This window comes from Suricata suricatta, chromosome 2 (assembly GCF_006229205.1).
Source record: "Suricata suricatta isolate VVHF042 chromosome 2, meerkat_22Aug2017_6uvM2_HiC, whole genome shotgun sequence".
In the NCBI taxonomy this organism is placed as follows: Eukaryota; Metazoa; Chordata; class Mammalia; order Carnivora; family Herpestidae; genus Suricata; species Suricata suricatta.
This window is the reverse complement of record NC_043701.1, coordinates 54506465-54531211: the sequence shown is the minus strand read 5'-3', so window position 1 is coordinate 54531211 and position 24747 is coordinate 54506465. Positions and strand designations below refer to the sequence as shown.

Here is a 24747-nt window from a genome sequence, read left to right as displayed (position 1 = left end):
CTGAAGTGCCACAATCAGAGATAGCCATGTGGCCAAGTTATGTATTATTCATACAATGCTCAAATGATTTCCATTGATTTGGAGGGAAGCACAGAAAAAGTAAAATACCTTTCATCAAATAATTATTTAGGTAAAACACCACATAAATTTTTATTCAAATATAATTAACATATTAATTAATGTTATATTTGTTTCAGGTGTGCAGTATAGTGACTGAACAATTCTGTGTTACTCAGTGCTCATCACAATCAGTGTACTCTTAACCCCCATCACCTATTTCACCCATACCACCCCATCTCTTGTAACCATCAGTTTATTCTCCTTTGTTGAGCCTGTTGTTTCCTTTCTTTCTTTTTTTCCTTGCTTGTTTTGTTTCTCAAATTCTACATGTGAGTGAGATTCTTTGATTGACATATATCACTTAGCATTATATCCTTTAGATTCATCCATGTTGTTGCAAATGGAAAGATTTCATTTTGTATGGTGGAGTAATGTTCCATTGTATACATATATATATATATATACCACATCTTCTTTATCCATTCATCTGTGGATGTGTACTTGGATTGCTGCCATATCTTGGCTGTTGTAAATAATGCTACAGCAAACACAGGGGTGTATATATCTTTTTGAATTCATATTTTCATTTTCTTTGTGTAAATACCCAGTAGTGGAATTAATGGATCATGTAGTAACTCTATTTTTAATTATTTGAGGAACCTCCACACTGTTTTCCATAGTAGCTGCACTTGCAGTCCCACCAACACTGCATACAGGTTCCTTTTCCTCTACATTCTCACCAACATGCTATTTCTTATGTTTTTTTATTTTAGTCATTCTTACAGGTGTGAGGTGCTGACTTGCATTTCTCTAATGATGAGTGATATCAAGCATCTTTTCATACATCTGTGGTCCACCTGTATGTCTTCTTTGGGAAAAAAGAAAAAGCTGTTCATGTCCCCTGACCATTTTTAATTGAATTTTGGGAGGGATTTTTGGTGTTGAGTTGTCAAATTCTTTATATATTTTGATATTAACATTTTATGTTATATTTGCAGATACCTTCTCCTATTTACTAGGGTGTCTTTTGTTTTGTTGATGGTTTCCTTCACTGTGCAAAGGCTTTTTATTTTGGGGCGGTCCCAATGGTTTATTTTTGCTTTTGTTCCCCCTTGCCAAAGGAGACATAACTAGAAAGATGTTCCTACAACTGATGTCAAAGCAATTACTACGTGTATTTTCTTCTAGGAATTTTATGGTTTCAGGTCTCACATTTAGGTCTTTAATTCATTTTAAATGTTCCTATTTTTAGAATATTATTGTTTAATGGTAAACCAAATACTAGATAAACACATTCAAAATTAAACCAACAAGCAAACAAAAAGTATCAAAAGTTTATATTCTAACTACTTAAATCTTACTGTCCATTGGTGTCATCGCAGCATGAGTGTCTCTGAAACTGACTCACTTCATTTGGAAAGAATAGCCACCAAAAGTGATAAGAGAAAATATCCTCTGAACTTAAATCCCACTTTTTCTCCAATATATTCCACTGTCTCTCTGCTTCACTTGACTACACAGCATTTTGGAAACTGGCAATGCATGATGGTTAAGTGTGTCCCCTTAGAACTTGAATTCTTGCTCCAGCCGTTAAGAACCATTCATCAAGGCATGTTATTCAGTCCAAATCTGCCCTTAATTTCCTTGGAAACAGGGTTACCATGTGGGCACTGTGGAGATGCTTTTATGGGGATGTGTGTAAAGGATCAGGCAAGGTGGGTAAGAATGCAGTCACTGAATGCCTCTGATTCCTCACCTCCCATTTGGTGGTCTTTTGAATCTCATTGACAACTGTAATACTCTGCCTTGACTTCCTCAGTGAATCATCAAACTTGAAAATAGTCTCTTTGCTATTCAAATTCCTATTAATCTTGCTGGAGTAGATTATTCACTCTCCTTGCGCGCCTCCACACACACCCTCACTGATACTTCTTTTTCCTGTGTTTTACTCTGTGTGAATTAGAACCACTGTCCTCCCCACGGCTTTATCTCAACTCCTCCCTTTTTCTCTGTCTCCACATCCAAACATCTGCCTCCTCACTTTCTGTCTTCAGCTTTTATTTTCCTTCCCTGTCATGCCTGTGTTTGGGTGCTCAGCATTTTTCTCTTGGATTTTGTAGGAATCTCCTAGAAGACGTCCCCTATCTCTCACCAGAATTCCATTCTTTTAGCAAAGATTAAATTATATCACTACTGTCCTTCAAAAAAAGCTTCCCATTGTGTGTGAAATAAAGTCAGGATTCTTAAGCACTGTTTCCATGGTCTCCAAAGTCTGGTCCTAACCTAACTCTCCATCCCATGCTACTTTTTTCTTCTAGAGTCTTCTACCTCCACCAAACAGTCTGTGTCATCTCCTACCTCTGCCCTCTGGCAATGGCTTTTTTCTTAAGGACCTCTTGACTTAAAAGCTCAAACCAAATGCAAAGATTCACTGACCCAGGCAAACTTTAGTAATTCTTTTGCTTGCTTTGACAGCATTCCTTTTTGTACCTCTAGGATATTTTTCCATTATCTCTTGTAGCTGTCTATACTGATGTCTCCCTACAATCCGTAAGCCCCAGAGATCAGGACCCTCTGTTCTTCGCCTTTGTATCACTCTCTGCCTCAGAACCTAGTCCTTTGAAGATAAAAAACACTAATTACATTTAGAGTGAATGAAAGATCTTTAGCATGAACAGATGAACTTTAGCACAAGTGATTATCATTTCCACTTATATTCAACTCTACCCATTTCATTACTGTGTCATTTATTTGTGAGATAGTCTCTCACTCGCAGTACATGATAATTTAAGGGAATTCCAAGGGATTTTTAGAGGAAAAGTTTCTGAGATCTTGCTGCTCATGAACATTTATTATATTACTGATTCTACCACCAAGTAATGAGTTTACATCTTATTTTTGGGAGGAATCTGAACTCACCAAAGGCACTAGAGTCCCATTTAAGGTATTTTAAAAGTGAAAAATGTAATCCCAGGGGTAAAAGAGTGAACTGTTTCAAGGGACAGAAACTATTTTCTGTACTATTGCATAGTATCACATTATAACAAAATCCAGGAAACCTTTTAAAGGCTTTGTTGCAGTGCAGAATTGTACAATTATGATATTCCAGATATGGGAGAACTTGGAATTAGGACATATTGGAATTGAAAAAATTTTGATAATTATTTAGTACAGAAACTAATAACTTCTTTAAGATATAGATTCTTTTAAGGACCTGTAGACCCAAGATGAGACCCCAAATATCTCATCAAAAGCAGAAGGCACACAATGACTAAGAAGCCATGGATTTAAAAAGGGAGAATAAGAACAAGACATTGCCTTTCAGAGAGTCAGGCTTACAGGAAGCAGGAGGCCAGGCACTACTTGCTATGACTGGGCCTGTGCCTGTCCCCGGATGTGCTGTGAGGGTGAGTTTGCTCCATTTTAAAGGTCTAGAAGTTGAAAAGAAGAACTTCCTGCTTCCTCTGTTGTCCCCAAATGGAGACTGACCCTGTTCAGCCATTGCTCTTCCCAGGGAGCCATGGATCCACTATCTTGGGTCCACAAAGCCAGTCGCTGGGTTAGAGGGTGAAGAGTGAGTTCTCAGAAAACTGTGTTTAGCAGACAACCGTGAATCATAAGGAAGTCACATGTGAAGAGGGAAGATGGAGCCTGAAAACCCAGAGGTTAATGACATTGGTTCCTGTTAAGGGACATGGTAGCAGTCCTCATCCATTCTTCCTTCAACTAATGATTTTATTGTGCCAGTATTCTGGACAGGATTGTGCTGGATCTGTGTATGCAGTAGCAAAGCAAAACAGACATTGACCCTACTTCACATGGTATTTGCAATCTATTGAAGAAGACAGACAATAGACAAATTTGACTTTTTGTTTTCCTTAAGCCAAATATATAGATATAGCATGTGTTAAAGGACAGGATCAGAATTCAGTGATAGTGATAGAAGAATGTCAAGGATTTCATTTGAATTTCAAGCTTTGAGGTCTTTAAGGCCACAAAAGAAGATGTCAAAATGTCAGGAAGGCAGGTGCTCTGTTGAACTGAGCTCTGAGGAGAGTTTTGCACTGGAGTTTTTCTGGTGAGCAAGGGATATATGTTGGGAGGCAGATGGCATTCTTGCCTTCAGAGATCTTTCTCAGTTGCAATGCCTTTGGAGTTGAGTTCCAGAGGCATTTGGCGGCCCCCCAGTCCATGAGATTTTCATATATGTGACAGAGGATGCAGTGTCCCATGGAGAGCCACTGAAAGTCTCAGAAAACTATGCTTGGCTATCTGATACACGGATGTGGTCCATGTGGGTGGTGAGAGAATAGAGCCACTTTGCTGCCCTAGTAGAGTTGACCCTCTTTGGACTTCATTTCCTCAGGGGCCCTGGGAACAAAGGACAATTTTTTTCTCCAGGCAAAGAGACCAGGGGCTTATTCACATATGGGTCCCTAGGACAACGGGATAATCTGCCCTAGGGGCACTGTCACTGGGAGGACATATGAATTTGAGAGTCCTTTGTGGGGCTGAAGTCACTTAACCACAAAAGTCTTCTAAACAAGAGGCCTGCGAGGCGTTATCAGGATTTAGAGGCCAAAGCTCAGGAACATGGAATCAAGAGCATAGGAGCACAGAGGAAGAGACAGGTGGTGGAGGAGGCATGGTGCTTATACTCTTGGCTGGGCTTCCACATCATCCCTCAAAATGATGTGCAGATACATCTGCTCCATTTTTTCAAACCCTCAGTCAAACCATACCTATAATGAGAGTTTGGATCACAATGCATTTCTCTTTTTAATCCTCTTTTGTGTATCTTTGTAGAGGCCAAAAAGTTTCCCTTTTAAAAAATATGTGAACTAAAAGGTCAAGTTTATTATATTGTTGCCTGAAAATATGCAAGTAATGATGAAGATTTGGGTTCACATTATTATAATCAGAGAGAGGAAAAATGGTATCTGCAGTATTTTTATAAATAATAAATCTTTTAAAAAGTCATACTTTGGAGGAAACTGAGTATAGGGTATACTGGATGGCTCCATATTAATTTCTTACAACTACATGTGACTCGAAAATAATCTCAAAATAAAAATTTTAACAAAAAATAAAGAAAGCTAAATATTAAAAAAATAAATCTTTACATCTTCCCATATTTCTGTTGCATCTCTTCAAAAAAGGGGGAAAGTTTTCACTTCTTTGAAGCATGCATATGGAGGAACAGGTGGTGGAGGAGGCTTGGTGCTTACACTCTTGGCTAGGCTTCCACATCCTCCCTGCAAAATGATGTATGGACACATCTGCTCCATTTTTTCAAACCATTGAAAACCAATGGTTATGGCATTTGTAATATTTGAATATTTGATTTTGGTTTTTTAAATGTTTATGGCGGGTGCAGAGAGAGAGAGGGGGAGAAAGAGAATCCCAAGCAGGCTCTGTGCTGATAGCTGATGGGGGACTCAAACCCATGCATAACCTGAGCTGAAATCAAGAGTCTGATACTTAACCAACTGACCCACCCAGGCACCCTGTAATATTTGAATATTTGAATGTCAGAGAAGCAAAGTACAAAGTTAATTTCATCAAAATAAATGTTATTTATCTATAGCCTCATTGGAATAATTTGCCGGATTATAGTTGGAGGTCATAAAAGAGAGAATGCAAGTTGTAATTAAACAGAGAAATTGATGCTTGTGCTCAGAATGACCTAGGAGACTCTGGTATTTTGAACACTAGACCCTCTTTAACCCAGTGTGACATTATACATTTTCTATCAGGATAAGGTTTCTCAAGAGATGTCCTCTTGCTCTTTCTTCCCATGGCTCCTGAGACACCATGAGCCCATGATAGTCCTCCAGGAGCTCTCCTTATCCACCTTCACTCCTGACTGTCATTGCTATCTGAGGTCCTACCTTTGTTGTGTTCCTCAGCTTCCATCCCTGTGTGAGTCTGAGGATGGTGGTCCCTAGTAGAGCCTCATGGGAATCTTTAATAAGAACTTAAACCACAAAACTCACTGGACATTAGAACATTGCTATTCAGCCATGTTGGCAGAGACAAAATGAATCAGAAAATGATTTATTCCTTAGCTTATGTATTGGTGTGTAATTCTTATTTTCTTTCCCACATTATTCTAGGGAGAAAATCCATTACATTCGGACTGAGGGTAATCATGGGCTTGAAAAGTTGTCCTGTGATGCAGATCTAGTCATTTTGCTGAGGTAAGGGGCTAAGCCTGAAACCCTTCTGGAAAAGCTGCTCTGGGTAGTTCTCCACCACAGCTATGACTGAAATATTCAACATTTGTTCTAGAGGATTCTAGGCACTGCAACTAAAGTAGGGCCCCACCCTTGTACCTGATGTCCATTGCTTTCTTTACATTTATAAATGGGGTATTAAGAATTGTGTATAGTACTTGATGGGGAATTTATTTTTGCAGGATTAATTAGAGTTTAAAATAACTCTTGAGAATTTGCATACTGGCTTGTGCCTATCTAAGTGAACCCAAGTGCTTTTATTGCCTTGTGAGAACTGTAACCACTATCACCCCAATTCATGAACACTCCCTCGTGGACAGAAAACTAACTTTTTTCCTTTCTTTCTTTTTTTTTTTCCTCCCCCTCCCCTCCCCCTTCCCCCTCCCCCTCTTCTTCTTCTTTCTTCTTTCTTCTTCTTCTCCTTCTTCTTCTTCTTCTTCTTCTTCTTCTTCTTCTTCTTCTTCTTCTTCTTCTCCTTCTCCTCCTCCTCCTCCTCCTCCCTCTCCTTCTCCTTCTCCTTCTCCTTTCTTCTCTGCTTCTTCCCCCTTCTTCCCCCCTCCTCCTCCCTCTCCTCCTCGTCTTCCTCTTCTTTTCCTCCTCCTCTTCCTCCTCCTCCCTCCTCCTTCTTCCTCCTCCTCCACCTTCCTGCTCCTCCTTCTTCCTGCTCCTCCCCTTCTTCCCCTTACTCATTCTTCCTCTTCCTTCCCTCCTCCTCCTTTCTCCTTCCTCCTCCTCCTCCTCCTCCTCCTGCTGCTTTTCTCACTTTGCAGTCTCTTTGAAGAAGAGATTATGTCCTACGTCCCACTGCAGGCTGCCTTCCATCCCGGGTACAGCTTCTCTCCCCGCTGTTCACCCTGTTCCTCACCTCAGAACTCCCCAGGTAACATGAATATTTGGCATTCTGTATCCTGTAGAGACATCTGTGTTTCCAGATGCAGAGGAAGAAGGGAAGTTGTATACATGTCCTCTCTCCCTTCCTCCCTTTTAATTTTCAGATTGAAAGGACATTGTCAAAATTGGGTGTTGACAAATTGCTGCCTGTTTTTGTAATGCCCCCAAGCTATAATGCATTCTACATTTTTAAATAATTTGAAAATTTTTTTACAAAAACTGTTTCATGACATGTGAAAATTGTATGAAATTCAAATTTCAGTGTCTATAAAGAAAATTTAATTGGACCCCAGCCACACCTGTTTATTTATAAATAATAAATATAGAAAAATATTTCTATAGCAACTTTCATACTACAACAGCAGGGCTGGGTAGTAGCAATGAGAGCAGGTGGCCACAAAAGCCTAAAATATTTACTATCTGGCACTTCACAGAAAAAGTCTGCTGACCCTGGCTCTAAATTACTATTGTATTCCAAAGGTACTCTGCAGGCATTTAAAAGGGACAAGCCCTTTCTGAAACAATCTGCCTTTTGACTCTGACTATTATTAGGTGCCAATTTTAGTAACTTTTTTTAAAGTGTAAAGGAATTCTTAGGTGATGTGATTACTAAGGACCACCATTATATACTCATGAAGGTGTCGAAGAGTTTTCTTACACGTGAAATTGTTGCCCTACAGTTTTCTTTATGTATTAGGATTAATTTACCCACATTACAGAAATTCTTTATAGGTATTTTCTGTTCAAAATGAGGAAATGTGTACTGAACTGTTTAGTGAAAACAAAGCTTTCATTCCTGAGTTCATCAGGATAATTAGTGTAAATCAAATCCATACTCCCAAATGGGATCCGGGAAAGGTTTTCCTCAGTGGTTTGATCACAATATCACCTTGTTCTAAGTCTTGAGAATAAACCTGAATTTCTTTTTATAACATTAAAAGTAAATGGATATTGATAGATGATAGATAGATAGATAGATAGATAGATAGATAGATAGATAGATAGATAGATATAAAGGGGTTTAGTTGCAAAAATCTGGTAGGGGGGCACCTCGGTGGCAAGATCAGTTGAGCATCTAACTCTTGATTTGGGATCAGGTCATGACCTTACAGTCATAAGATCAAGCCCCACATGGAGCTCCTCACTGGGCATGGAGCCTGCTTGAGATTCTATCAGTCCCTCTCCTTCTGCCCTGCACCTGCACACACACATTCTCTCTCTCTCTCTCTCTCTCTCTCTCTCTCTCTCTCTCTCTCCCTAAAAAAAAAAAATCTAGTAGGTTCCTATCTCATAACTTCTAGAATCAGAGTCTGAGCTTAGCTTTTGAAGTCAGTGGAGAAATTCACAAGAGATACAGAATTTAGCAGTGTGCTCAGTCCCTCAGAGGGGATGTCTCACTCAGCATCACTCTGTATGGCCATAGGTTTCTAAAACTAGAATATCTTTTAGTTTGGCTCTTCCAGGTCATGTCACTCAGAATTGTCTCTTAGAGGTAGTTTTATTAATTGCTAAAATCTGTTTCTAAGTCAGCATCTCCTTGTTGTCGTTTCCTCCAAACCAGTGCACCAGTGACATTGCTAAGGAAATGCCCAATGAGTGCTGCCTCTGATGTACTACATAATTGAGATGCTATGGCCCAGGGAAAAGGAGGATGAGGAGCTTTTCCAGAGCCAGCATCAGGACAGTCAAATGTTTCCATGCACACAGGATGACTTAGTTTTGGGGAGTAGAGCCTTCCATTTGGGGGGACCTATTGCTCTGCATGATGATCTGCCATTTTGTTATAGAGATTGACCCAGCCTGATAAAGTACCTGCAGTTTGGTTGGAACATTTAACAGTACAGTGTGCTTTCAACATCATTACATGGGGGACATATCATATTACAAATAGAAAAATAAGACAGGATGAAGAGTTATTTGCTAAATGAGAATCACTTGTATGACTTACATAAAAGGAATCAAGTTTTCTAATGAGGCATTACTAATACCACGAATCCAAACAATCATTTATTTTAATTCTTTATTCTCCTAGCTCTGACCATGAGGTCCTAGATTATGCAGTTCAAAATTTTTGTGTTAAATTTTGTAATTCTCATTTCTCTAGACTTTCATGAAATTTATCTGGGTGCTACAGATAGAGCAAATCATAGATATTTATGCCAAAGTACTTTGTAAAGCCTAAATGATTAGAAAAATACATTATGGTCAGTGGTAATACCAGCAAGAGTAAGTCATATTATAAAATTTACTGTAATCTACTGGACAGAAAATGATACTTGCACCTACAGACTTGTATTCTAGTTCTACCTGTACCCTGAAATCTGGCATTTCACTGAGAATAAATTTTTTCAAGTGGCGGCTGTTGGTTCCCTTTGACCTCAGGTGCTGGGGAGCCCAACCGTGGGGCTGGTGCCCTGCATGTTTCCTTGTTTGTGTCTACCCCCACCCCTGGTTGCTGTCATCTACAAGCCTTTTTCTTATTTCCAAAGACTGTGGTACCTGTCTCATAGTCTCCCTCTCCTTCGTCAAATCCTTCCATCATCTTGAATGACTTCAACATCCACAAGGATACCCGTCCATTTCCCTGGCACCTGGTTTCTGGAGTTTCTGGTCTGGAATGACCTTCCCCTTCCCCACCACAACCACTTGTTCCCACAGTCACCTTCCACCCTTGTTGTCATCTCTAAAATCACTGACTCAAGCATCCTCCTCCTGCCCAACACACTTATTCAGTTGCTCTCCCCGTTACTGTCCTTTGCTTTCATCAGGACCTCTAGTTCATGCACACCTCTCTTTCCTCTTGTTCTTCCCTTATCTGGCATAGATTCCATGGTTCGTTATTTCAGTAATATCTGTGCCAGTGATGTAAACTCTACAGTCCTCTCCATTTTTCTTTTTTTAAAGAACTGGGCCCCTAGACAAGTGTACTGTCTGCCTCCTCTACATCTGTGCTCAGGCATTCTTGGGCAAATTCGCCTGACAGAGCAGATTATAAATTTTAACTTAGTCATCTCTCACCTCACATGGACCTTGAACACCCAAAAGAAAACTCTACCACATTTCCCTGCACCTACCTTTCCTTGGTAAACTTCTCTACTGCAATTTCAAATATTTATGCTCCCTTCAAACCTCCAACCCTCTGTGTCTCTTCTAGCAAAAATATCCCTCTCCCTTCACTGAGAAAATTGAAGCCATTAGATAAACATTTTCTCAAATGCCTGCTACCAATCCTTTAAGTCTACAAAGGCTGCCTCTCCTTCTGCTCCACACCTGTGCATTAGAGGAGGTCTTCACTAAGGTTACCATGATGTCTGGGCTCACAGTCCACTGGGTAATTCTCACATTTAATAATAAGCCACATTTGACATTATTGACTGCTCTCCCTCTTAAATCACCTCTTCAGTTAGCTTCTGTGACACTGCTGTAGGCATTTCATCTACTGCTTTGGCCACCTTTGCAGATCCATCCTTCACTTCCTACCATGCTTGAGATTCAGTCCCAGGTTTCTTCTCTTTTTTCTCAACCTATGTCTCTTTCCAATAGTCCATTCAAAGGTAGTGCCATCAAAGGCCAAGCTCATGATCTTCCCCACAGATTTGTTCTTCTTCCATTGTTCCCCATCTCAATGACTGTGACTGAAGTCCCTTCAAATACAAAATCTGAAACCCACCTCTACCTCACTACCTATGTCCAATTCACTGCCTCCTAAACACACCTCTAGTCTGTCTACTTCTCATCTCCACTGACACCACCCTAGTCCAACCTCTCTAAAACTACCTTAGCTTTCTCATTTTTTCCCCTCTACTGCAGAAAAACTGATGTTTTCATAACTCAGGTCTCATTATGTCAGCCCTCATGCAATGGCTTCCTATTGTGCTTAGCATTAAAACAAAACTGTTTAACAGAGTGGATGTTATCCTGTTTGATCATCTCCTGGCCACCTCTCAACTCTTGTTTTGCATCACTCTGATCCTTATACCCTATGATCCAGGTAAACTGGAGCACCATTTCCCATTCTGCTGCAGGACCTTTGCACATGCTGATCCTCTACCTAAATTGTTCCTCTCCCAGATCATCTCTTGTCTTAATTCAATGGAGGCCTTTCCTAAATAGTTCAGTCTAATTTATGCTTACTTATTCTTCAGATATTTCTTAGGAAAGCCTTCCTGAACTTGGCCAAAGTGCTCTATGATCTCAAAGAACTGAGTTCCATTCCTTCATGGGCCGCAATCATCTCAACTTGTAATTATATTCTCATTCCTGTGAGTTTGTTGGCCTCAGTCTTCTTTAGAATATAAATTCAATATCTAGAATATAGTAAGCTGTAACTTAAGTGGCTTCAATAACTAATAACATATGTTATGATTAATTATAATTATACATTATAATTAACTATTAATATGACTATTAATATATTAATAATATAACTAATAAGTAATAACTATGTATAAATAATAACTGTTAAATATAACTATTAGTTATTGAAGAGACAAGCTGTGTTTCTGGCCATCTGTAAAACTTGGAGAAGAATGTTATTTTTCCACTCCTTTTTTTCATTAAAAAGTATATAAGAATAATAAAGCATTTGCAAATATTCTGAATGATATAAAAACTCTCTTTTATATGGAGTGAACAAGTTGTTGGTGTTATCGTTATTGATGTTATTATTATTATTATTATTATTATTATAAATGTTTCTTCTATGATACAAGGTAATCTATTACAAATTCTTCAATTCTTTGGGCCCTACTGAACACCTATGTTTAATTTAGGATCAATATAGTTAGAGAAGTATGGCATACATATGTATTACAGTCTGTCTTGCCTCATTATAGTTACAATCACTTCTTATAGTATGGAAACTTATAAGAAAAATTTAGACTAGTTTGATTTATGTTGTTTTAGATTATTTAAGTACAATTAAGCCAGTAGATATGCTAATCAAGGTATTTTTAAGAGACATACAAGTTGAAATGGAGTGAGAGACATAAATGTTTATTGTCATCAGAATTCCTTTGTCTCTTTATTAATATTTTTTCCATTTATTATAAAAGTAACTGAAAGAGTAATGGAAATCAAGGGAAACTTCTTTGAGCAGAAAAATACAAAGACATAGGAAAGTGCCTCTGGTTGGGCCTTCTCACCTTGCTCCACAGATGAGGGATGACCTTCAGACCATGTGCTTCTCTCTGCAGGTTTACAGAGAGCCAGTGCAAGGGCCCCCTCACCCTACCGGAGAGACTTTGAGGCCAAGCTCCGCAATTTCTACCGAAAACTGGAAGCCAAAGGATTTGGTCAGGGTCCAGGAAAAATTAAGTGAGTGCTCCCAGGCTTATCCCTGAATTCAGAGCCTAGATTTTTCTATCCTTTATACCCTCCTTAAGCTTTGTGATACTTTCTAGAGATTGGATTCCATGGTATGGTAACAGTTATGTCCATCAAAGGGAGGAAAGAATAAAAGAAGGTGGGAAGAAAGAAAAAAGGAAGTTAAGGAAAGTTAAGGAAAGAAAAGTAAAGGAAATTAAATAAAGAAAAAAAGAAAGAGAAGAAGAAAGGAAGGAAAGAGAAGAGAAGGAGGGAGAGAAAAAACTGATCTGACACTAAGGCATATATAAAATTAATGATAAACCTTTTTAGAAAACAAAGAATCTTAAACTAAATGTTAAAAATGTGTATTTCCTTTTACTTATTTTTGGTACAAATTTATCTCGTTAGGCAAATCCATGGATTCTATAACTTTGTAATTGGGGTCCAAGTGAATAGTTGTATTTTCCCCCTCTGGGTTTATTATTTTCATCTTTAAAATATCAATCTAAACTGAGGTATCCAACTTAAGAAATTCTTCTTGGAATTGATTGAAAAGAATCCTAAAAGTAGTCCAGTATGATGGAGTGCATCCAATTATAAAAGTGTACATGTTGTCCTTGTGCTCCCAATGTTTTGCAAAGAGCATTAAAATAAGTCCATTGCTGAACTGATGGAATCTGCACCTCATTGGAGAGGCCGGGGGTGGGGGGACCAAAAGCCCGATACTCACAGCTCATCTAGAACACCCTCCAGCATCAGAACTTGGAGTCCCCACTCACTGCCCACATGGCTTCTTCTTCCCAGGCTCATCATTCGTCGGGACCACTTGTTAGAAGGAACCTTCAATCAGGTGATGGCCTATTCCCGGAAGGAGCTTCAGCGGAACAAGCTCTACGTCACCTTTGTTGGAGAGGAGGGGTGAGGACCAGCAGTTTCATGCAGACACCTCACTCGATGTGGGCAGGCCAGAGCTGCCACATCTTGGTGATTTTGCTCAGGAAAGAGTAGGGTGGCTCTTAGCCTTTGCCCCAAGGTGATTCTGATCATGTCCTTTTAGGAGGTCTTTCTCTCCCAGGTATTGCCAAGCTTGAGATTTCACATTCTTCAAAAGCCTAAGATTTATTGGCATGTGTTAGAGTATGAAGTTACACACTTATTCTGTGCATGAGCCAAAAATACAGACTTAAGCTATCGGATCTTTACTTTTTCAGGTGGCTTACACTTCTTATTATCTGATCAGAGAGCTCTTCCTCCTAGGGGGTGCATTCACAACTGCATACCAAATTTTTCATAGCATTTCAGTGATTTCATAGAAAACCAACTCAACAGGGGAGGATGAGCCTACCTAGGAAAGTGTATCAGAACAAACTAGGAAAGTTCTTTTAGTTCATACACATGCACACAGGCATGCACACATGCACTATCGCAGGAAATTCTTTTATGCCTCTCTCAACAAAGTCCTTCTTTTTAATGGGCCAGCTGTGTGTGGTTTATCCAATGATTGAAAAAAAAGGTTAGGCAACACTGCCATAAGGGTTTTTTTCACAGACATCTAGTAAGAAACTCCCCTACCAATTACTGCATCCTCATTTTCTACAGCAAGTTATGCTTCTGCAGGGATCCACTACAAAGAACAGAGGCTACTCTTTGCTTTCCCTGCACTGACTCTGAAAGAACACACTAGAACCTGAATAGATAAAGGCCCCACCTCCCACATGTAATGAGCTTCCTGGGCCTCTGCTTCCTTTGCAGCCTGGACTACAGTGGTCCTTCGCGAGAGTTCTTCTTCCTTTTGTCTCAGGAGCTCTTCAACCCTTACTACGGACTCTTTGAGTACTCTGCAAATGATACCTACACAGTGCAGATCAGCCCCATGTCAGCGTTTGTGGAAAACCATCTTGAATGGTAAGATCTAGAAGGTTTGCTTTCTTGTGCTTGTAAGTTCTGGTCTTTCCCATTCAGGAGTCAGGAGGACTGTATTTCTTGAGCAGGATTATTTCTTGTTTAGAGAGCAGTGGGCCAGATATTGTGAGGGATGCTGTGAATGAACAGCAAAGCCCTAGAAAGAAGACTGTTAGTTTTCACCCAGAACATGAAATAAATTACTAAAAGATACTGCAAATTTACTATCAATTTCAAATTGATGTAAGATCCAGTAACCACCTGCTGAGGAAACACCAAGGTAAGTAGATACAGTTGAATGTTGAAATTTTTCTAAATGTTGAAAAGTCTACGAAAATCATGAGTCCTCAGTGGAGGCTTCCTAAAGGTATTTGTGGACTTGAAATTTTTTTTTATTTTGGACCAGAGGTTTTAGCTCTGTGGACATCAGCTTCTGCGTCTTACTGTGAAATAAGGCTGTTGGGCCAGGTGCTCTCTGAGCATCCCCCTGACTTGATAATCCAATCTCTCTTTCCTTCTTTTTTATTGAGGCATCTATAACCACTTAGATGTGTAAGAAGATAAGTATCAGTCAACCCAATGCAATTTTGGGGGTGAGATACCTCAGATATGGGTATTAGAAGTTTCCAGAAAGCTGCATAGGATATCTAAGATGCCAGTGTTTTTCTGCACCACCATACCTGATTTGAAAATTACCCCTACTATCACTGTAGGGGCTCCTGCTGTTAAGAGGGAAATGGGTCCTGGAAACTGCGGATGTGGGTTCTTATCTGGCATTGCTCATTTTTCATGTGTTCTGGCAGCTACTGCCAAAAAGAACTCCTGGGGTGACACCTGGCCTCCTGGGCTGAGAGCCCTGATCCCTGCATTTTGGTTTACAGCAGCAGAATAATGACCTCTGCTGAGACTTCCAGCTATTGCCCATGTCCTCTCTCTCCAAAAACTCAGTGTTTGACACAGATGAAGAATCAAGGGTTGCCCTGCATTGCTCCTTTTCCTGTAATTTATCAATGAGTGGATGTTTATGTCTGTGAGGCAGAAACACAAAGACAGGCCAGTGGAGCAGACAAGTGGCCTTTAGGGGGACTTATGACCCTGACAATTGAATGCCAGCTCTGACTGAGATCACATGGGGCAGGGATCATTCCAATAGTAGAGAGTGCTGTAGTGCCTGTAACACAAGAGTACCTACATAGACCGATTGTACTGTGAGCATGATGGTGTCTTAGAAGTCATGAATGAGTATCACCAATCAATAAGGAAATACTTTCATCAAATATTATACTGCATATGACTATGCTAAGGTGTTGGGGGAATGCCTTCATGATGTTACCAATTAAAAACCAGGCACACACTATGTGCCAGGATACTAAAGATGAAATGGTGGAATGGTAGTGGGAAAAGCACAGGAGTAGACCAACAGCCATGCTACAGTGTCCTAAATGCTAGTTTACACGTACTTAATGTGCACATGCATCTGCGTGTGTTAAGTCTGGGGTGTATCCATAAGCCTGAGAATTGTACAAAATCACAAGGAGAAATGTCTCACTCCACCCAAGTTAGGGGATGGAGAGTGGGGAGTGAAGTCAGTGGATCTTATAAAAAGAGGGGGTGATTACACCAAGTCTTAAGGAGCAATTGAACAGGAGACTCAGCAGAGAAAGGGAGAGAAGACCTTCCCAGGAACCAAAATGGAAAGTAAGAATTGAAAGGCATGAGAGGGAATGGAGCCTTCACCAAGCAGTGAAGACAGATCAGAGCAGAAAATGACTTCAGGGTTATGGTGGGAAGTGAGGCTGGGGGTGGAAGAGAGAGACAGATGACCCTGTATGGAGAATGCTGTCATTGGATTTGTGGTTTTGAAAAATAAGTCTTGCTGTAGTGTGGAGATGCGCTTGAGGAGGAAAGGCTGGAAAGAGCAAGACTAGCTATAAAGCTGTTGATGAATCAAGGGGAGCAACAAAGATTCAAACTCAAGCAGAGGCAGAGTCTGAAAAAGGAAGGGACTGACTTGAGGGACATCCTGGAGCGAGAAGAGATTCAACTAGTTGGTTCACTGACGGAATGTAGAGGTGAGGGGGGAGAGAAGTACAGCATGTGTACGGAGTTCCTGGTTGGGTGGGCTGATTCGAGTGGCTGAAACGGGAGTTATGTGAAGTGAAAAATACGTAGAGGAAAGATGAGGAATTCACTCTTTGACAGGTAGTTTGCAGTTTCTGTTATAAATGCAGATAGGTGTATTATGTAACTGGAACTATGGCTCTGGTTAGAAGGAGAGCATTTGGGCTAGAAACCGAGATTTGGAAGACAGCCCAGTGGCTTAGCTGTGATAGGAGGTGAGAGCTCGTGTGAAGGGTGAGCAGAGTAAAGGCCCACAGTGAAGTGGACAACGTGGATGTGTGAGTCTTGGGCAAAGTCGCGGGTTCCTGAGAAAGCTAAGGAGTGGGCAGAGAGCTGAGCACCTAGGAGTGTGACAACAGAAGGAGCAGCCTGGTAGAGCAGGAGGTGCTCAGCAGAGACCTGCTGTGGCAGGGAGGGGGGCCAGGTAGGGTGGAAGCAGAGGGGTGTGTAGGCAATAGAAGGGGGCTCCAGGGCTCAGAACAGCGAACAGAACTGAGAACATCAAGGACGAGAGTGTTGGAAGCCACATTTGGATGGTGGCACAAGATCAGCACCATTGTGGCATTGGGACCCAACATTTTGAAGGAAACCTTGCAGTTAAGCATGTTTTTGTGCAAACAGAGAGTGAGGCCTAGAAGACTTGCTGGACTTGTGGCCTGCTCACGTGCTATGTGAGTGTGGCCTCAGTCACCTGCTACTGGCCAGCTGCCCAGCCTCTGCTCTCAATCTGGCTGGTTGCCCTCTGCTTGTCTCTGGCATGGAGGCACTAAAGATGCTCTATTCATGCGTGAGTTACTTTACTGCAGTGAGGAAGGAAACTGGTTATTCGGGGATATTGCTGGCAGTAGCAGAGTTCTCTGGATGGATCCTTCAGAAAGGTCAAAGGCCTGAAAGTGCCTGCCCTAGAAGTGCTAGCTAACCACCGTCTCTCCAAAGGAAAGGACGTGAGGACTTCCATCTGAGGACATTCCCACTCTCCTTGAGGATATTTACTGTTTAGCCTGGAACAAAATTATAGGTAGCTTTCTGAGCAGCTAGCAGTTTACGCAGAGCTCCTGCGGATGAGCTCCCTGTAGAGCTGCACGTAGCATGGCAAATTGTTACAAAGTGAGCAGGGACCTCTCCTCTGATGTGAGGCTGAGGTGAGGTTCACCTCCAGTCCCTTGATCCCCGGGCTGGTGGAGACCAGGGATGCAGAACCAGCCCAGGCATCAGATCATACGGCGAAACGCTAGTGGAGTCAGATACCTCTCGTCGGCACTTTGGAAGTCCTGGGGGCAGGGAGCAGTCCTTTGAGTAGTCACAGCCATGGCTGAGCAAACCTGGGGTGCATCTTGCTTTAGCTTTGGGCAGGAAGCCCTACTGGGCTGTGGACGTCTCGGCCAGATGATGTCACTGCAGCTATCCCTTTGGTGTATTTTCCTATAAGCCATCTTTGTGTCTTATAGCAAATGGTTTTACAAAGATAACTGAGCCCCTCGTGTGCCCGGTCAGCTCTTTGGCAGGCCTTGTAACTGAGGGGCACCAAGGAGGGCTCACACCTTGATGTCACTCTAGGCCTTGCACTCTGTGTGGGCAGCAAGTGAGTGCTGAGGTCCCTGCCTGAGGCTTTGTCACTGTCACCCTTGCAGCCAGGAGGTTGACAACACTGAGGAAACCTGAATCCTGAGTTCTCAAATCTGATGGCCCGATCAAGTGCCACTCTCTCACCTTGAGCAGGGCTGCGACTGATCTCAGACCTAGGTGCACGGCTCTCCTCCTTCCCTTTTCAGTCCCCAGGACACTTTATCCCACCCCCAACATGTGCTGTCAGGAAGATGATTCTTGCTGTGACCGATACATCACACCTAAGGAAACAGACCATAAAGACTAGGGGACCTGTCATGGTCATAGCCTTGACTTTGTCAAGCTGGAAATTGTACGTGACGCAGAACAGGCCTGAGCAGGGGTCTGCCTGGAAGGAGGAGTGACTCTCACCTCCAGCCCTCTTTTCATTCTATAAACCAGAAATGAACAGGGAGAAAATCAGTCAGCTTTGCGGGATCCAAACATCACCCAGAATTGAAATGTTTCTCAGGTGTGGCTGGAGGAAGTATCCTCACACTGTTAATTTTTTTGCTCATTTGTCATTCTAGTCTTTATCTTTTTTTTAAAATCTATTTTATGAAGTTTGTTTTTAATTTTTTTATGTCTATTTATTATTGAGACAGAGAAACAGAGCATGAGTGGGGAAAGGACAAAGAGAGAGAGAGACACAGAATCTGAAGCAGGCTCCAGGCTCTGAGCTGTCAGCACAGAGCCCGACACAGGGCTCAAATCCATGAACTGTGAGATCATGACCTGAGCCGAAGTCGGACGCCTAACTGAGCCGCCCAGGCGCCCCTATTCTAGTCTTTATCTTTCACTGGCCTTCTTCTGCGTCCCATACTTTGTTTTATGTGATTCCCCCTAGAAAGTAAACTCCATAGGAGCAGAGGCATATCTATCTTATTTTATTCTATCACACACCTGCTACTTTGAGGTGTTCAAAATAACATGTCTTTGAAGATTGCCTGCTTAAATGAGTATTGTTCCACAGCCACACCAGTCACTTCCTTGTACCAGAGCCACTAAAATAGGGTTCATACCTTCCATGTGCAATTAATTGCTCAAAAGCCACACTTTTTTTTTAATCATCTGTAGCTTTAAAGATCTTACAATGTCAGCAGTAAATAAACACACATGTCCCCTGGGAGCTTTGCACTCTGCTCGGTGCCTAAACTCTGCCTGTTAGTGACGGAAAGCCTCCACCTCTTCTCACACTGCTCGGGGCATCTCCATCAGCCACTTCCAGGCCAGGCACTACCCAAAGAGATGGGCAGAGGGGCCTTCCCTGCAAGCTCCCATCTGACTGCGGCCACTTGAAATTCTCTGGCTCCTGCTTGCTATGTGTGGGCTTCACCTGGAAAACAGCCAGTGAAATCAAAAATCTGTACAAAGGGCTGTATGGATTTCATCTACTTCCCTTTGTTTCTAGTCAAGTGTCAAGAGATCCCAATATAAATAAATACAGTGAGGAAACTATATATACATATTAGTAAACTGGAAAAAATCCAATTTTTGTGTCATAGCCTGAAAAGGATGTCTTATAATTGCTGTTTCTTTATTTATTTGTACCACTGACTTTCTCAATTGATTAGGACCCTGTCTTACTCATGACAAGTGAGAGAGGGGAGATGGAGTTAGAGCCCCTTTGGTCCTCCCACGGGACCTGTGGTCACAAATGATATGAGTCAGGCAGAGATTGGCTGGGAAAAAGCATGTCAACACTTTCTTCCACCCTCCAGTCCCATCAGGCAAACCAACCATAAACCAAAAGGCAACAGATTTCCTGATTTTGTATCCCATAGCAGCCCATCTCAAGGTCACCATGCAAGGCAAAGAATGATGGGAAACCCATGAAGGTGGAAGGCAGGGATTACAAATAACCAGAAGAGCTTCTACAATTCAGGACTTTCAATCCATCCACTAGAAATATTCCCATTTGCTAAACTGTATGTGTCTATCGTATGTATCTTTGACTACAAAAATCTCAAAGTAATACTATAAATTCCATATCTTCCTTCTTTGATCATGTTATTCCATTTGCATAGTAATAAGGTGTTCATATGTTGATCTTTTTATTCTTTTAATCTCTATTGTATGCTGATTTTATGTCCATGGAGATACAGAAATTAATATAAAACTAAATAATAAAGCATCCATTGAAAGCTTACTAACCATGCCAGGCAATGTTCTAGACACTTTTGTATTAGGCTCTAGACCCCATACTAAGGGAAAGGCAGATATTTAGTAGGGCAAATTACAATACAAAGTGATAATTGCTATATATGCCTTATTATACATGTATCACATTGTGTGGTTATTAGTATTAGGTATAAGGAGCTTTAAGAATGAGTGGGAATAAGGAACTTCCAGTTAGAGGTCTCAACACTCACAAGTGGGGTGGAGGGGTGAACAAACACATGTCAGTTTGGTGTGGCTGCAAAATAAATAGACATAAAGGCATCCTCATGTCAGGAAGGAAAGGGCATCTGATGGCATTCCAGGGAGTTCAGATTTTATCATGAAGATGGCAATGTAATATTTTTAGAATAATATCTTGATCAGATCTGTATTTTAGAAAGTAAACCCTGTTTACCACTTTACAAGTAGTTAAATTGGAGTGGGCGATGGGGTGTCATTTAAGAGGCTGTTGAAATAATTCTCTCAAAAGAAAATAAACTAGGGGAGAAGCAGTGGGAATGGAAAGTTATCTCAGAAGGAGAATGAACAAATGAGCAACACTTGGTAACGGATTATAGATGATGAGGGTTTAAGTATATGAAATTTCCCATTTGCTATAAAATGATGTATAAGAAAATATCAAGTAAAAAATTCTCACATATTTCTGAATAGAGGGAACAGAACTATAAATTTGCAATGCTCCAATCTTATTTTTATATCTAATACAAAATATGAATGGTGAAAAATGCATATATTTTCAGATTATTGTGCTTGAATAGGAAAGATTCACATTCAGCTTAAATATCTCCTCTAAGGGTCTGATCACTCAATTTAAAATATCCCATCCATTTATAACTCTCCAACTTAACAGCTTTCTAGAGTGACAGAACTTATTGCCATATGAAATAAAGTATATTTATATATTTAACTTATATACTTATAACTCTTTATGTTTGTCTCTCTCCCTAGAATATAAAAACTGTAAGAAGAGGGTCTGTTTTCCTAATCACAGTTCAGCACTCAATAAATATGTGTGGAAGTAAGCAAAGTAAAAAGGATGGAAGGGAGTCAAGAAAGATGGATGGATGGATAGATGAATGGATAGAAGGGTGGGTGGATGAATAGATGGAGTAATCCTCAGTTAAAAATCCTTGGTTATAAGAGTTTCAATCTCATTTCAATTTTTAGTTCAGAATATTTGGGATGCAGAACAAGTACTGATTTTTGAATGTCATTCAAGATTCTACCAGTTGTCCTCTCTGAAATCACCTCTGGAAATTCTTTTTCTATCTCAGTGATTCTAAATGCCACTTTTCCCAGAACAAATCTAAGATGCACTGATGTCTAAACAATTGAAATAGGTGAAAGGCTTCTCTATTTTGAGACCACATGCTGCAGTGTCAGACACTGTTTTAAGTATTATGCATCATTTAAGCAGTTACTGTAATATGAGTCATTCTTTACATAATTGTCAACGCAAGAAGAATTTTCAGAAGCCAGGTTTCAAATCTGATGCTGTTTAATCAGTTTTCATGCAACAACTAGAGTCCATGTGGTCATTTCATGTCAGTGATGGTGACAAATCTAACCTTATCAGTGTCACAACCAGAAATTCTAGGACTTCTCAAACCAAAATCTCCTAAAGCTTTTGCCTCTGCCCTGACCTCTCTCCTTTTCCATGCAGACACTACTTGGGTGGTAAAAATCATCTGCTTTTATGTCTTTAGCAAGGGGAGGTGGGGGGAGGAGGGAGGCTCCTTTGAACATGTTTAGAGGTTGGCCAAGTGGGTATTAAGTGTAATTGTAGAGTTTTATGGAACTTAAGAAGCCCTGGATAACACACTTTAAGTATCCCTTGCTACATGTGCAGAGTCTTGAATTAGTAGTTAGAAACCACAATGTCACAAGATCCCATTGGATGTCTCCTGGCCCTTCTACCTCCCAGGGCCCCTCCTTACAGAAGAGCTCAGTGTGTAGTTTTCATTTGAGTCAAGGATCAGATGAACTTCCTTCCCCCAAGTCATCCAACAGCAGTTCGTAGGACCTTCCCTAGACCAAGAGCTTCACGCTCCCATCTCTGACTGAATCTGAGTAGCCCTCTCAGCAATGCCCTAGAGAAGCCGTGGGGCATAAATCAGTTTAGAAGTCACCAATCAGATGTGCATGACCTCTTGTGACTATGTCCATTCTGTTCATCTCTGAAAGCAGCTTTCTTCAGAACTTGTGAGAAATTTCAGGAAAAGTTTCAAAACCATTAGAATTAATGCTTCCTTTGAACACTTGCATTATCCAAAATAGACGTGAGGATTTAGTATAGGTACTTCAATTCAGTTGGAAAAGAATGGACTCCTTAGTTAATGATGCCATTACAACTAGCTGTGCAACAACAAGAATAGGTTCAATTTCTAATTTGAAAGTATATGTAAAAAAAAGTAACAAAATTTCTTCAAATCTCAGTAACTTATAGGTATTCTAGAACATAAACATTAAAAATATAAAAGGTACTCAGAAACCTTGAATGGTAGAGACTTTTAAAATCATGATTGGAACCCTAGAATCTATAATAGAAAACATATATTTGAATGTTTAAAATTAAAATACTTTTTTTATGACATAAATATACCATAAATAAAGTCAAAAGGCAAGCTTTAGATTTTGAGGTTGCAAATCTGTAGTATGGATTTCAAAGAGCTCTTACAACTTCAAAAGAAGAGGGAAGGCAATTCTACAAAAATCAGCAGAGACCATGAAAAAGATGTTCAGGGAAGAGAAGATTCTAAATAATCAAAAAGCCATTCAAAGAATTTCGATTTTACTGTTAATTTTATGGTCAAGGGGATGCAAAATAAAGTAATTAAGATCTATCACTTCATAACTATCAAATTGGCAAAAATTAAGAAGTTTTATTCTCTCTTTTGGAAAGGGATATGGGTAAAAGGGTACTCTCACGTGTTACCAGTAGGAACATGAATTGTTACAGCATTTTTAAAAATGCAACCAATGATATATACTAAAAAATGTAAAATCCCATATACCCTTTGGCCCATTAATCTATCTCACAGAAACAAAATTATTTATATGAGGACTCCTATAATAATAGCTAATATTGGGGCACCTGAATGGCTCAGTAGATCAAGTCCTGCATCAGACTCTGCACTGCAAGCTGCTTGCGATCCTCTCTCTCCTCTCTCTGCCCCTCTTTTGCTCCCTCTCTCAAAATAAATAAACTTTAAAAAATAATTATAATAGCTAATATTTATTGAGTGCTTATTAGGGGCCAGGGATCTTTTAAAGGCTCAACATGAGTTACACATCTTACTATGATCTTCTGTTTTACAAAAGAGGGAACTGAGACTCAGATTTAATACTTTCCCAAGGTAACACAGCTCGTGAGTGTCAGAGCCAGGAACCAAACTCAGTCCAGCTCTAGAATGTAGCCTTTTAAAAGCTGTCCTGTGCTGCCTAACAAAACCAACAAGGGTGTTTATTTCAGCATCCTCTGCAAAGACACAGAGGTAGAAGAACCCAAATGTCCATCCTCAGGGGACTGGTCAACCTCTTTCCAGCAGATGCACACCACACAGTGACATGAGGCAGCAAAGCACTGACATAGAACCAGATGATGGAGGGGGAGTTCCTCGAGATATGTAGAGAGAAGAAAGAAGTAGAAAAGTATGAACAACATGATCCAAAATGTGAGAAACAATGATGCAAAACCTATACGTGTATAGACACACAAACATAAATATAAATAAATTAGTATGTGATTATAGGATTTAGATGAAAAATACAGGAGGATACGTCTTAGTCAATTTGAGTGAGGAGGAGATGAGGTGAGGAGAGAAGAGCCAATCAAGCCAGGAGAAGACAAAGCCACCAAGAATGAAAAGGGGCCTGTGATCATATTAGTGAAATTATCTAAAAGTTACATGTGTGTATTTTTTAAAAGTAAATTCCTACTAGCTACAATGCCATTTGGTACAAGGGACCTAGCTGGTTATTGGAGGGAAGCACATCTCAGGCATGAATTCCTCCATGCACTCCGGGGACTTGGTGCTGGGCACAGGGATGACCCAGCAGGGGGCCTTCCAGGGGCATGTTATAAGTGCCACGTGTACATGTGCTACCTTGCTCTCTCAGCCCGGTCTCCTCCTTTCTCCACCCCATTCTGCCACCGCTCCCTGTCACTCAGCATAAAAATCTTTACTAATTCCCACTCTCTACAGAATGATGTCCAACTTCCTCAGATCCTCAGGACAGCGGAGGTCTGAGATCCCCGGTCTGAGATCTTAAGACATCATCTGCCTCCCCTCGCCAGCTCCTGCTTTGTCCTCCCTCTGCGTCTCCCTGGCGGCTGCACTCCACTCCCCTCCACTCCCTCATGGTCCTTTGTCCCGCTTCTCTCAGTCCCATGGGTCCACGTTTCACCCACCCTTCAAGTCCAACTAAAATATTTTGTGGTTCC

General features: G+C 40.7%; 1 protein-coding gene across 4 annotated transcripts in view; it reads left to right on the top strand.

The window, feature by feature from the left end:
• HECW1 (HECT, C2 and WW domain containing E3 ubiquitin protein ligase 1) overlaps positions 1-24747 on the top strand; it is a 432582-nt gene that overhangs the window by 368456 nt on the left and 39379 nt on the right. For all 4 annotated transcript variants that reach the window (XM_029926571.1, XM_029926585.1, XM_029926561.1 and 1 more), the window contains 5 exons: positions 6177-6260; positions 7067-7176; positions 12383-12503; positions 13299-13412; positions 14247-14399. In XM_029926571.1, the coding sequence (XP_029782431.1) occupies positions 6177-6260; positions 7067-7176; positions 12383-12503; positions 13299-13412; positions 14247-14399 (582 nt within the window). The remainder of the gene's footprint in view (positions 1-6176; positions 6261-7066; positions 7177-12382; positions 12504-13298; positions 13413-14246; positions 14400-24747) is intronic.